At 44.1% G+C, this 14,788-nt stretch overlaps 1 protein-coding gene across 2 annotated transcripts; it reads right to left on the bottom strand.

Annotated features, from left to right (window-relative positions):
• Window positions 1–1,930: 1,930 nt before the first annotated feature.
• On the bottom strand, window positions 1,931–6,368 carry LOC148903631 (myoD family inhibitor). 2 transcript variants are annotated; one of them, XM_089006044.1, is made up of 4 exons: window positions 6,252–6,298; window positions 5,524–5,603; window positions 5,247–5,462; window positions 1,931–2,318 (listed from the first exon to the last, which is right to left on the bottom strand). In XM_089006044.1, exons 2-4 carry the CDS (start codon window positions 5,600–5,602, stop codon window positions 2,062–2,064), a joined length of 552 nt encoding a protein of 183 aa, XP_088862170.1. In that variant the 5' UTR covers window position 5,603; window positions 6,252–6,298; the 3' UTR covers window positions 1,931–2,061. The 2 variants fall into 2 exon arrangements, with proteins under 2 accessions (XP_088862170.1, XP_088862163.1); XM_089006037.1 differs by having other exon boundaries at window positions 1,932–2,318; window positions 6,242–6,368.
• Window positions 6,369–14,788: the final 8,420 nt, after the last annotated feature.

Here is a 14,788-nt window from a genome sequence, read left to right as displayed (position 1 = left end):
GCTTGTTCTGTAGCCACAAAGGGACATATGTCTTCTTGTGCCGGTCCCAAGCCCGGATAAATACAGACGGTTGTGTCAGGAAGGGCATCCAACGTATTAGCTTGGCCAAAACAAACATGCGTATCATACCTCTAAAGATGGAGGACACTGATTTGCTGTGGCGACCCCTTGAAGGGAAAAGCCGAAAAGGAAAAGAAGAAGATTCTGTGAATGACTTTTTTTTTAATTTGCTGTTCCTAAATAAGTCTGTAGATGGCAGCACTTAGCACACACAGCTAACAACGCTACCGCCCCTTGCATTCATTCTACATGCAGGCCAAACATTATTGATTTCATGACGGGAGGCTGCGGGCCGGATGAAAATTGACCACGGGCCGCATTTGGCCCTCAGGCCTGACTTTAGAAATGTCTGACATTGTACATTCATGTAGTTTAACCCCAAACGTGTGGATTTTGAGGCAGACATTAACCATGTGACTGTTTTCCCCTCCAATAAATGACTGCATGTACAGTGGAACCTCGGTTTTCGAACGACTCACAGTTCGAACAAATCGGAGTTCGAACAAAATATTCGTGAAATTCTTGCTTCGCAGATCGAACAACATTCGGTGTTCGAACGCCGGTACGACGCCTGTGCGTACGCGAGGGTAGGGTGCTGAGCGGCGTACGGGTGTATCGCTCACTTCGTAACCAACTGTTGTCGCTTGCGGACGTGCTGCGTTTTGCTCTAGCGTTTAATATAGGTGTACGAAGAGTTTTAGCCCCTAATCATGCCTCCAAAGAAAGTAAGTGCTGCTACAAGTGAAAAAAGAAAAGTAGTGCGTACAAATATTGCATTTAAGAAAGAAATAATCGCAAAATATGAAGGAGGTGTGCGAGTGTCTGATCTGGCTAGGGAATACAGCAGGGCGAAATCTACGATTAGTACGATATTAAAGAATAAGGAGGCTGTGAAATCTAGTGATGTGACTGTGGGAGTGAGAGCAAGTGTCATTGGATAGATATTTTAAGAGAAAATAACATCCTGTCATGCGTAGCTGTCACGTTCCGAGCGAGAGTGACGGCAGCTGACTCGTCGGAACGTAGTGGAATGTTTGGGATCCCAAAGCAGGCGGCAGAGACGTATACTACCCAAGCAGGATGTTTATTCACAAATCAAAGAAAACACTGCGAGTAAGAAGGCATGGGGTGATCCGACCCGCTTAAGGGTGCAAAATGACGCAATCCCGGAAGATGACATAAAAAAAACAAGGAAAATACTACCTCAGACCGGATACACTCTCGCATCGAAGGAAGAGTCCAGGTACGGTGACGAGTTGAGTCAATCATCCGGCATTGGCGAGGTGATCGCGAACCGTATAAATGCCCCGTGTCCGTGATTAGAGAATTGACAGCAGGTGGAGGGCGGCCGGGAGAGGCAACCTCGACCCACCCGCTGTCAACTCGCACGTGACAGGAGCAAAGAGATTTGAACGCGTGGGCACCCCTCAGACAGAAGAGCTCCCCGAAGTTTTTATGGAAGGGGACTCCTTCCAAACAATAAATTTCCTTCCTCCGTCCACCTGCGCCTTCTGCTGACCACCACAAAGGTAAAAAATCCTATTCATAATTCTTTTCTTTACGAACGTACAATTAGCCTGGGTTACATTTATGTTTATTTGCCATTTTGCTTAACATTTTCTGAGATAAACATTGCTTTTCAGAATCTGATTCTGATTTTTATGTGTTGGTCAGCATTTTAATGTGCAATTTCATGCATAAAATAATGTATAAAATACTGTACTAAAAAGGTAAACATTCAGGGTGTTGGAACGGATTAAAACGATTTACATTATTTGTAATGAGAAAAATGGTTTCGGTGTTCGAACAGGGTTCTGGAACGGATTATGGTCGAGAACCGAGGTACCACTGTAATTGCAATTTATGAATTTCAGTGAAGCCTCAGTCAGGACGTGTTACTTGAGTCGTAGCGATGTTCTCATTCTCGGTACAATTAGGAACCAAGACTCCGCGTCAACTTTGAAGCGACGCCATCTTGTCGTCCTTCTGTAATTGGCCACTCTAAGAGGGGAAACATATGGCGCAACACTCCAAGCAAATCTCCAAACAATCTGTCGAGCTGGAGCACTCCTCCAGGATGCCGCAGTCCACCGAGGCGGCGCACACATCGTCCAAGCAGCAGCAGCACCAGCAGCAAGTGTCAACGAACCAGCAGCAATCGGACGAGCGCCCTCCGCACGTCACGCATCTGTCCGCCGCCCAGCACATGGACGGAAGCTCGCAGTAGAGACAAGCTAGCAGGCAGCCGACGCAACAGTCTGTGGAAGACACAAGACTGTGGTAGGATGGAGGAGAGATCACCGTTGTGTGCTTCCAGCAACTTTATGCAGAGTCACCAACGCGACACCAGAGACGAGAAGAGAAGGTTTTGCCTGAGCCAGCGGTTCCAAATATAAAATGGTTCTGTTAGACAATGGTGTCAAAGTCAGGGCCCGGGGACCTGACCTGGCCCACCATATTATTTTATTTGGACCGCGAAAGCTAATTAAACCTGTGAAATTCCATGCTCATCTCTTGATCTCTCAAGCTAGCTATCAAGATAGCTAACGAGCTACTAGCTACCTTTCTATTCAGCTATCTGACTAATCCTTGACATCATGGATGTAAAAGTCAAGGCCCGGGGGCCAAATCTGGCCCGCCACATCGTTTTATTTGGCCCGCGAAAGCAAATCAAGCAGGTCAAGTGCCATGACGCTTGCTAAAGTCCAAACCAAAATTTCAAATTTTCCGTGTAAACCACAAAAATAGTCATTATTCTTGACCTCAGATTGGAAACTAGTTATTCATTAATTTGTTGTGTGCTCTATTTGTAATATATGGAGGGGATGAAACAGCTTCCTCAAATTCAAAACGGCCCCCGAGAGAAAACCGTAACTCTTTCACTTCCACCATAGAATGCTTATACTGTATCTCAAAATTTGGCTTCTGAGTTAAAGGACAACCGATGTAACTTTTTTGTTTTTTAACTGACACCAGAAAAACGTTTTATAGCATCTAAAATACCCAAAACACGCAGTATGATATTTTTAGTCAAATGCAAAACACCAATAAAAATGACTTAAAGTGTCCAAAATCGGCAAAAAAAAATTAGCTGCGAATTGGGCATGTTCAGAAAGTCCCGCCCCCCTTTTCGTGACGTCACGCCAATACGTCTTGCATTGCTTGTGAATCAAAACAATGGCTTCAGATTCGGAGAATATGCTTTCTTGTTACACATCCAGTTATGAATATGATTCAAATAGTCCTGATGAGCAAAGCATACATGTTTGCAATCGGATAAATAATTTATTTGGGCCATTTTGAGGCAAACGGGCGGGGAGGGGGGGAAATGTCTCAAAAAGAGGCAGAAAAATGGCGACCAGCTCCAGTGAAACTAGTTTCCACAGGTTGATACATTCTTTCCATGGAGTTTGCCTCCCTCTGCTGGCGGCTTTTGGGTGTAAGACATAGTTTAAAAAAAAACAGTACAGCAAAATACATTGACGTGATGGAAAGACGCTACAATGCGTCTTTTTTACGGTGAGGAGGCGGTCCTTTTCTGACGACACGTACGGAGTCTTGTTTTTGAGTTGGCGACGATTCCTGATGTCACGTCACGGAGGGAACGCCCCTGACCGAGAAAGCGACACACAATGCATTTTGCGGTACTTTGTTTGGTCTGGAAACTTCATGTTGATCCGTGTTAATGGCGAAATTAGAAGGAAAACACATAAATAACGCGATGGTGAATCGTTGTGTGTTGCACCAAGACAACTATTTGACATTCGCTGACACAAATTCCGAGCAGACAAATCAGCCCATTTCCAACGGAGCTTTGGCGCCATCTTCTGCATTTTCTGGGTCCTACATTTCTGTCCTGATGCCTCAAAATGACATGGAATAACCTCTCTAATCGATTGCAAACATTTATGCTTTCCTCTTCAGAACTATTTGAATCATATTCATAACTGGATGAGTAACATAAAGCATCGTCTCTGAATCTGAAGCCATTGTTTTGATTCTCGAGCAAGGTAAGACGTCTTGGCGTGACGTCACGAACTGGGGGCGGGACTTTCTGAAAATGCCCAATTCACAGCTCGATTTTTTTGCAGTTTTAGCACACTTTAAGTCATGTTTATTGGTGTTTTGCATTTGACTAAAAATATCATCCTGCGGGTTTTGGGTATTTTAGATGCTATAAAACGTTTTTCTGATGTCAGTTCGGAAACAAAAAAGTGGTGTCGTTTGTCCTTTCAATCAAAGGAAAAACGGTTCCACGACAGCTGAAAAGTTTCTGAAGATGAAGTACTTTCACCAGCTCTTGCGTTGTATTTGTTGTGTGTGCGTGTTTTTTGACATCCTCATGCCCCGCAGAGATAAGGTTCATGTCGAAGGTGTCCCAACTGATAAATGCAATGGGTGTGTTGATCTTTCTACTTCCTGTCACAGTCACATGACCCCACCCCCACCACCACTCCAAAAATGTGGAAAACTTAATAATGTTGATGAGACAACATTAAATGTTCCATCCATCCATTTTATGACCCACTTTATACTCGCAGAAGGTTGAGGTTGGTGCTGGAGCTGTCTTGGGGCAGTAGTCTGGGGACACACTGAACAGTTTGCCAGCCCATCGCAGGGCGCACAGAGACAAACGACCATCCGGGCTCATACTACCACCTCCGGACAATTTGGAGTGTCTAATCAGCCCGCTATGCATGTTTTGAAAAGTGGAATGAAACCGGATTACCCAGAGAAAATCCACACCAGCCTGAGGAGAGCATGCCAACTACACACAGGTCCGCTGGAGTGGGGATTGCACTATGTGGTTGACAGGCTAACCATTGGACCACAGGGACAGGTATCTATTTCAGCTGCTAAAAACGTCTTACTATACATCACAGGTGATCAACTCAAGGCCCGGGGGCAAAATGTGGCCCGACACCTCATTTTATTCGGCCGGTCATTATTCTTGATTTCAGATTTAAAAACTACTTATTCATTAATTCGTTGTGGCACCTAGATGTGATATGTGGAGGAAATTTAACATTCTAATGGCTTCCCCAAGTTCATAACGGCCCTGGAGAGGAAACCGTAACTACAATGTGCCCCGCGGCAAAAAAAAAAAACGACTTGGACACCACTGATCTAAATATTGAAACAAGAAGACAAATGGGACACGAATGTCAGCCTCACATGACTCACACCTTCTCCCGCCACTTCTTCGATGAGGGCAGCGTTTGTTTTGGAGTGGGCGTGGCTTTTGCTGGAGGTCATCCGTTTCTGATTGGTGGGCACCGCAGGAGGGATAGGAACCGGTGACAAACTGCGTCCACCTGAGTTGACGTCCGCCACGACTTCACAGACAACATTAATGTGAGGTGTGTCCACTTGGCTCTCGGTTTCCAGTGAGGCGTGCTGGCCTGCAAGTCAAGAGACTTGTCAGCTAAAAGCCTCTGCTAAGCTAACGGCAGTAACCCCCACCTGCACTTTGGTGGAGGTGGGGTCCGCCGGTCGTTGGTTGGCTGGAGATGCACTCACTAACTCCGCCTCCAGAGTCCATCCTGTCCAATGACAGTTGAAGAATAAAAACGGATGATTAATATACACTTCATTTATGTTTAGAAACAAGATTAGGATTGTTTGGCCACCATTATAGCCCCGCCCCCTCCAGTCATAAATAGTGCAATCCATTTACTATTTTAATAATAATAATAGTGGACCAACAACAATGGACGTTTGATGAGTGATAGACCGATAACGTTTTGTAAATTGCTAGTAATGCACAGCACTGCAAACATTGCAGCTCTGCTTACCCTTTAGGTTTTTGACTTTTGACATCAAAGTAATTCTTTCGCTCTGCAACTGCCAACTAATTTCCTCAGAAGATCCATATGGTGTAATGTTCGGTATATTAATTAGTCCCACTAATTAAAGTAGATAAGATTTCACACTTAATAAGTTGGTAGTCATACTTAACTCTCGACGATTAGTTGGCAAAAAGGAAAACTTGACTTTTAGGTTCCTTTCAAATCATCTTTGCAGTTTTTTAACGGCTCTTGTACATATCAACAAGCTGTTCTCAGCATTTCTTTTTTAAGCAATGCCAAATATTGAATACACCCACCGTGACAATTAGCATAGCCGTTAATAATTTTGCTCATGAAATAATGCAAGTAATATTTCTTTAAAATTAACCAACCTTCACCCACCGCACGTTGCTTTGCTTTCCTTCAAGGCGTGTGCGGCTTTTGTGTCTGTGGTGGAGACCCCGTGAGTATAAGCATGTCGGATAGTTGGATGGGTTATCGCGTGTGCGTGAATTCACGTGAACGCCCACCAAACCTCCCACTCCGTTGTCTCCAGTGACGTGCGGTGAGGTTCATGGCTTTACAAACATATGAACTCTACGTTGTATCTTATTCACCATTGGATTGTCAACAGTTAACGTGTTTTGTTTAAAAAGTCATGTCAGCATTCTTTATATAAACTGTAGCACAGAAAAAAATAATTTAAAAAACGTGTGATTATCGTGTTACCTTTACTTAGAAATGAAGTCCATGCGCCGCTCCTTCTGAAGAAAGCCATCTATACCTTCTTTGTAGAAGCCTTCCTTATGTTTCTTCAGTTTTAAAAGTCCCTTATTTCTTTCAATTTAGGTATGTAATCCTCCATTCTGAAAACAAGGCCAAGGAGCATGAAAAAATTACTGGTTGGTTGCACTTTACTTGCTAACTGTAGCTTGCCATCCATCCATCCATCCATTTTCCGTACCGCTTTCCTCATTAGGGTCGCGGGGGTGCTGGAGCCTATCTCAGCTGTCTTCGGGCACGAGGCAAGAGACACCCTGAATTGGTTGCCAGCCAATCGCAGGACACACAAAGACGAACAACAGTCACTCTCACACTCACACCTAGGGACAATTTGGAGTGGTCAATCTGCCTGCCATGCATGTTTTTGGAGTGTGGGAGGAAACCGGAGAACCCGGAGAAAACCCAAACGGGCCCGGGGAGAACATGCAAACTCCACACAGGGAGGCCGGACCGGGACGTGAACCGGCGACCTCCGCACTGTGAAGCCGGTGTGCTAACCACTCGACTACCGGGCCGCCTACTGTAGCTTGCTCTCACTAATTCTATTATTCTGCAGCCGAGGAGGCGCAAGAAGAAACTCTGTAATCACCAGCGCCCCCTGTCATGAGGCAGGAGAACTGTGTGCCTCACCTATGCACAGTTTTGCTAAAAATAAAATAAAATAAACACTGTAGTACAGTGTTTATAATGTAAAGTGACTCTACATTATATACACCAGCTAAACTGTAGAAATTTAGTTCATATACTAAAAGAGTTTGAACACTTTAATAGCGATATGCAGAGGGACACCAATGTGGTCTCACTGCAGAGCAAGCCAGCACAGTTAGCATAGTCATTGTGCTATCCATGGTTAGGCTCAGCCGGCTGCTGCCTCACCACTCGTCTTTACTTAGTATTTGAACGGTAAATGTAAAAATTCAGCGATTTTGAAAAAAACATCCAAAATGGTGAAGTCAAATGGAAAAGAACTTTAAAGTACAAATCACTAAATAAATATAACTGTTGAATTTATTTTTTCATTTGATATTTTCATGATGACAGGTGAGGCCCTGCTCACCTGCCTCCCCTGACTGCACGTCACTGGTGGCCTCTACGTCACAAAGAAAATAAATGTAATGTGTGATTGTGGATGCACTGTGCACAATGATCACCACTCACAACTATTAAAATAATGCAGGGGAGGGCAAACTTTAGTGCTCCAGGGTCACATTTTATTTTATTTCTGAATTGTAATTTTTGATTAAAGTGTTGCATCATATAATTGCGCAATGTGAATTCATTTTTGTGAGTCTATTTTTCCTTTGGATTATTCATTTTAAAACAATTTATTATTTGGGGGGAAATATGATTTACAAGTAGATTAAAGTTTTCAAAATAAATATATATTGTTTGTGGAACAAGTGAATCTTTCGAAACAGCAATAACATTTGCTTTTCTTGAATAAATGACGTGATCAATCGATTTCATTGTAGTTTCTCTTGTGGTCTGCAAGTGTCGCTGCCACTCTGGTTCTGCAGCAAAGGAAAAGAGAAAGAAATGATCACCACTCATAAGTATTAAAATAATGCAGGGGTGGGCAAACTTAATGAAGAACGAGTAAATTTGAAGTAAAAAGTAATGACTGTTATTGTGGTTCACATGGGAACATTTGAAATTTTGACTCGGACTTTCGCTAGCCATGACTTGGACTCCTGTGATATTCATCATAGTTCATCATTGGCCAAATCTTCCTGTGAACCGCAGTGCCGTTTGAAATGATGAGATGCAATAAAATGTCAGTAAACAAAGCTCTTCGTATGTCACCAGCCACCAGCGGATGACATTTATCTCATATTGCATTGTATTTGTGATTATATTTTATTTATTATAGTACCTATGCTTGTCTGTGACTGTAAAGTGTCCTTGAGAGCTTTGAAAGGCGCTTAAAATGTAATGTATTATTATTATTATTATTATTATTATTATTATTATTATTTTGTCCCTATCATTTCTTCTCCAAAGTTTCACTGTTGATCAAGGTTACTCTTAAATTGTCTCCGTCGGGAGAATTTTTTTCTTAGTGTTCGGTGATGATGCGCATCATCAAAAAGAATACCACATATAAAATATACTAATTCAAAGGTATGTGTCATCCCCGTTCATCCATTGCTAACTCCATTGGTTGTTCCTGTTGATGAGCAGATGTATGTTGCGCTCTCCACTATAGTAAGGGAGATACGGTGTTGTGGGATCCAGAAAAAAACCACAAGACAAGCAATGTGATAGGTCTTGACTCAACAGTGGTTTACTTCGAATGCCCCGATCTAATGCAAACGTACGCGCACAACAATTTCCGGTCCAACGATCTAAATCGGTCCGACACGAAACATGAACCGAAGCAGGCGTTCCATGTTTAAATAAACATTTTCGATATATATCATTTGTAAACCAATAGAACTACGCGAATGTAACCAAAATAGGAAATACGATAATTTACAACCTGTCACATACTCCCCCTCAAAATAGATGTTGTCCCCAACATATGTACTAGTAAATACATAAATACGCTGGACGACGTGCCCAAAACAATGACGCACGGTATTATGAACTGCATCCAAATATGAACTATAATAATGAACAGTTTACAGACTGGAACTCTTTTCATACATTCTGTTTACATTATAACAATCAACAATTCACAGACTGGAACTCTTTTCATACATTCCGTTTTACTTATACAGGGCTCATCGGGGTCTTCTTGTTTCCATCTCACTGTTCTATTAAACCGAAGTGTCGATTAACCATTTCTGTAGTATTTCGTGGCATAATAGGGGTGTGCGCCATACATCCAAGGCATTGTCTGTCCACCATGATATGGTACTGTCCCTACATTGTAGCAAGATGGCGAACCAAGGCGATCATACGTGAATACCTTGGGTCTCCTGTGTTCTCGTCGTGGCCGTTGATTTCCCCCAAAATAGGATTACTGGGGGGTGGCTGGGGAAAAGGGGGACACACTGTCACAGGTGGATCATTTTCCGGACCAATGTTGCCCTCCTGAGATTGGTCAACTTCCGCAGCTCCCGGCTCCGTCCCCGGCAGTTCATTCCCCAGTTGATTGTCATCATGGTGGGTTGTCTCCACAAAGCTCACGTCCCGCGGTTCTGGTGAGTCTGGTCGGGTGCTCTGGCGATGCAACACTGGATAATACTCATCCTCCTCATCATCCTCTTCCGGATCCATTTCCGGCATCTTGTTCGGTCGTTGCCGAGTGGACTTTTCCTTGGACTGGGACTGTAGTGAAGTCTCTAATGGCAAATGATCACATGGCAGCAAGAGATTGCGGTGGAGTATCCTAGATCTGCCCTTCCCCCTCTCAGGTTTCAGCTCATAAACTGGAATGTCTTGGCTGACTTGACGAACCACTGTATGAACAACATCCTCCCAGTGGTTTCTCAGTTTGCCTGAACCTCCACGTGGGGTTAAGTTTCGAACCAGAACACGATCACCGGGCAACAGGGTAGAATACTTTAGTTTACTGTCATATAGTCTCTTACTCCTGGCAGCAGCTTTGTTGTTATTTTCTTGCGTGATCGCATACGCTTCCTCCATGCCCTGTTTCCACTTCTTCACATAGTCCTTCTGGTTGGTTTCACCCTGGTTCGAGTCTGGATTCAAACTAAACAACATATCAACTGGCAAACGTGGTGAACGTCCATAAAGTAAGTAAAAAGGTGAGAACCCTGTCACCTCACTTTTGGTACAGTTGTAAGCATAAACGAGTTTGTTTAGTGAGTCTTTCCAGTTACTCTTTTGTTTCTCTGTCAGGGTCTTTAACATCTGGATCAGTGTTCGATTAAATCGTTCAACTTGTCCATTTCCCTGTGGATGGTAGGGGGTTGTCCTTGAACCCGCAACCCCACAATATTCCTTCAGTTGAGCAAAAAGTTGATTTTCAAATTCACCACCCTGATCATGGTGAATTCGAAGGGGGAACCCAAACTTTAAAGCATAGTCATTAAAGATTTTGTCTGCCGCTGTTTTGCCAGCTTTGGACGTTGTAGCATAAACTTGAGCGAAACGTGTAAAATGGTCTACTAGCACAAGCACGTATTCATAACCACCCTTACATTTGTCAAGATGCAAAAAGTCAACGGAGACAAGTTCAAAAGGCTGAGTAGTCACAATATTAGTAAGAGGGGCTCTGGTCTCACGGTTGGGCTTTTTGTGTTTTAGGCACACACACTCTCTCAGTACATAGTCCTCTATTTCTTTTTGCATAAAGGGCCAGTAAAAACGATCCCTTACAAGGGAAAGAGTCCTTTCTACACCATGGTGGCCCATTTCATCATGCAGCTCTTTTAACACTGTCACCTTGTGTTTTTCAGGAAGCAGTAGTTGGGTTCTGTTTGCCGTTTTTCTGTACAAAACACCTCTGTCATTAAAGTGTAGCTTGTCCCATTCCCTCACAAGACAAACAGCTTGAGGACAATGCTTTCTTAGTTCAGTACCTAGCGGTTTCGTCTCCGCCAGTTTGTATCTAATAATATGTCCTATAATGGGGTCAGTCTCTTGATCTAACTTGATCTGTCCAACAGTCAATGGGGCTATCGGTGTGTTTAGTGACACCTCGGCACACATAGCTGAGATTCCCATAGACCAAGCTGCACTAGACTCGTTCTGTTGGTCAACCGCTTGTACGGCAGCACTCACAGCATCATACGACATTTCTTTTGTACATCCTTCCATATATGTTACCATATCAAGGGGCATCCTAGATAAACTGTCTGCATCAACATTTTCCTTACCGGGACGATATTTAACAGTAAAATTAAAATCAGAAAGTTCTGCGACCCACCTGCACCCAGTTGCATTTAACTTAGCAGTCGACAGTACATACGTGAGTGGATTATTGTCACTATACACAGTGAAGAATGGTGCATAGTACAAATAATCACGAAACTTGTCTGTGATCGCCCACTTAAGCGCCAAAAATTCCAACTTGCCCGAGTGTAAATTATAATTCTTCTCAGCTGCAGTTAATGTCCGAGAGCCATAGGCTATCACGCGAAGTTTGCCATTTTGTCTTTGGTACAACACAGCACCTAAACCCCGGTTAGAGGCATCTGTATGCAAAATGAAAGGATGCGCGAAGTCAGGAAAACCTAAAACTGGTGGTTGAACTAAACAGTCTATTAGCTGCTCTAACACTGACTGATGCTCATCACCCCACTCAATACGTGTGTTGGAAGACACACTGTTATGTCTCACTTTCCATTTTTGTCTTTGATGCTGCTGAGTCTCAACATTCAGAGGGGCTTTAAGCAAAGCATACAAGGGACTAGCGATACAAGAGAAATCTTTGATGTATTGCCTATAATAGCTTAATAGTCCCAAAATGGCTCGAAGCTCACCGACAGTGCCTGGCTGCTTGTTTTTCAGGGCACGCACTGCTGCTGTATCTGCCGGGTCCATTCTGCTCCCCTCAGCAGAGACAATCCTGCCGAGGTACCTCACTTCCGGCTTAAAGAGGTCACACTTTCGGGCTTTGAGTTTTATTCCATTTTCCCTGAGACGTCGCAACACTCGTCTGACGTCCTCAACGTGGTTGTCAAATGTCCCGCTGAAAACAAGAATGTCATCAAGATAGGGGACACATATTTCGTCCCGTAACCCCTCCAGACATTGTTCCATACACCGCTGGAACGCTGCTGGTGCATTCATGAGTCCAAACGGAATTCGAATCCATTCATAAAGGCCCCAAGGGGTCACGAAGGCAGTCAGGTGTCGGCTCCCTTTGGACATGAACCCCTGGTGGTATGCTTTGCCTTGGTCCAGCAGCGAGAAGATGGTGTTACCCCCAAGGCTATCCACCACGTCCTGTACCCGTGGGATGGGGTGCCGGTCAGGGTGTGTTTTCCGGTTCAGCTCTCTGTAATCAATACATAAGCGCAGTGTACCATCTTTTTTCCTGACACAGACGACAGGGGATGAGTAGGAGGAAGTGGACTTTTCCACCCACCCCTGCGCTATCAAGTCCTGTAAATAGTCTTTCACCTCTCTGTACATTGGCTTTGGGACAGACATATATGTCTTTGAAACAGGCTCAGTGTCTTTCAACAAAATGTCCATTTGTAGGTTTTCCACACACCCTATGTCGTCGTCCGATTTTGAAAATGATGCCGATTCCTCTCTCAACATCTGCTGAACGGTCTTTCTTTTATCTTCGTCCAAATGAGAAAGGTCAATTGGGGGGTCCCACTGCTCACTGAGAGCGATGGTGGTATTCTGGACATGGACCTCATTGACAACCACTGAAGGAAGGTCCCTTTTAAATATGTTAAGTGGGTAGACAGACCCTACCGACTGCACTGTACCAATAATAGCCTTTACTGGAAACCTAATATCATGATTAGTAGGGTTCTGGACACTAACAACTATCCTAGGGATGGAACCTGCCTTAACTGAGACCAACGAGTCACAAAGCTCGAGGCCATCTGGCCACTGTGGGTTTTCACTTGGCTCAAAAACCAATGTAACATCTTCCTTAAAGGGCTTAGCCTGTACTTTGCATGGAATAATAAGTGAGCTATGCCTGGCTATAGTGAATCTCTCATTTGTTGTTTTTACACGGTACTCATGTGCTTGTCCCAGACTAACTGCTTTTATGAAAGTGGCAGCTTTATTGCGCTTAAGGTGGGGAAAAGCTAGTCTAACCGATTTCAAGAGCTTTTCTGTATCCCCTGTTTGTGACTCATTAGAGAGGCTATCTAACACAAGACGCTCAATGACATTAAACCCTATGATAGGACACTGTTGCTGGTCACCTTTTAGTACTAATACTGGTACAAGTAGCCCTGGATCATTAGCACCAAGTTTAAATGATATCTCAAGCCATCCTACATAAGGCATATCCGTTCCATTAGCTGCCACAATATTGAGAGTGTTATCAGGGTCAATAAGTTCATTCACATTTTTCAATGACACGTCAGGTAAGTTTGTTTGTTTCCATAACTCATCTACAGCACACACCTGGGACCCCGAGTCCCAGAGTGCTTCAACCCTTTTGTTACCCAAAAAGCACCGAATAAGACATTTCTTTCCCACTAACTCCCTGACCGAAGGTAATTTGCCACACTGGTTCTTATCTGTACGCTCGACAAATGACTGCTTATGTCTCTTCTGAACGGGGCCACGTGTGTGGGGCTTACATTCCATTTTCATAGCACCACTGTAACACTGGGACCTATCTGTCTCTGTGGTCACACCATGTCCCACTGGAGTAACCCTTTCTAGTTTAAAGCATGGTTCCTAGCTGAGTTCTGTGCTTTGCAGCCTGCTCTGAAATGTTCACTACTTCCACATTTAAAACAGTGCTGACAATATTCTTCACCTGTCTGAATACAAGAATAACACCTGGGCTGAGGGCGACGGGGCATGTAGTACTGCGGAGGGGCGAACCGCTGCTGGAACTGTGCTGCCCCCCTCATCGGCCTGGGCCCTGGTGCTGGGTGGTACTGCTGAAGAGCTGATGGGGAGTGCTGGGTGTAGTAGTGCCTGGCTGGTGGATCTACCTGATATTGTGAAGGTGGAGTGAAGGCGACCTGTTCAGGGTAGTGGTCAGGCAGGCGTTCAGGTCCTCCGCTGGTGGGCTGAGAAGTGGCTGTTGGTTTCTGAATAGTCTCTTTGATCTGGGACACTTCTGCACGCAGCTCTTTTAACAGCATCATCTCTGACCTCATCTCTTTGATTCTGAAAGGAGTTCATTCGGCACAGTAACAGTATTCTGCTTTAAGACTGTCTTCTTCCCAATCGGGACTGGTGTGTCATCTACCTGGACAGTGTTCAGCGTTGTCACCCGTGCAGCAGCATTTTTCTTTTTTTCCTGTCGCTCTTTTTCATTTGCACATGCCATGTTTAATTTTTCTAACAGTACTTCATCTGATGTGGTGGTTAGCAGGAGGAAAGGTTGCATGTCACTCTTTACATTGTCACTCTGTAACCCCGTCAGAACTGTGTGCAGGAATAAACTCTGGACCAACGTGGGATCATACTTCACCCCTGATTCAGCTTCTTGAGATGCAAAAAGAATCCTTTGACGAAGATCCATTGCACGCAGTAGAAATTTCTGTGGGGACTCTTTATTAGTCTGCACTTCCGATGAGAGCTGCTTGTAC

This window comes from Hippocampus bargibanti, linkage group LG01 (assembly GCF_051943395.1).
Source record: "Hippocampus bargibanti isolate YZ-2025 linkage group LG01, ASM5194339v1, whole genome shotgun sequence".
Lineage (NCBI taxonomy): Eukaryota > Metazoa > Chordata > Actinopteri > Syngnathiformes > Syngnathidae > Hippocampus > Hippocampus bargibanti.
This window is presented reverse-complemented; position numbering and strand designations above follow the sequence as displayed.

What these genes read in the sequence shown, in the direction of transcription:
- LOC148903631 (XM_089006037.1), bottom strand. Translation starts at nt 5,602, where the DNA reads ATGGACTCTGGAGGCGGAGTTAGTGAGTGCATCTCCAGCCAACCAACG. An exon ending in CCACCTCCACCAAAGTGCAG is followed by an intron (nt 5,463 to 5,523) that starts GTGGGGGTTACT and finishes CTTGACTTGCAG; the next exon opens with GCCAGCACGCCTCACTGGAA. An exon ending in CGAAGAAGTGGCGGGAGAAG is followed by an intron (nt 2,319 to 5,246) that starts GTGTGAGTCATG and finishes TGTCTTCCACAG; the next exon opens with ACTGTTGCGTCGGCTGCCTG.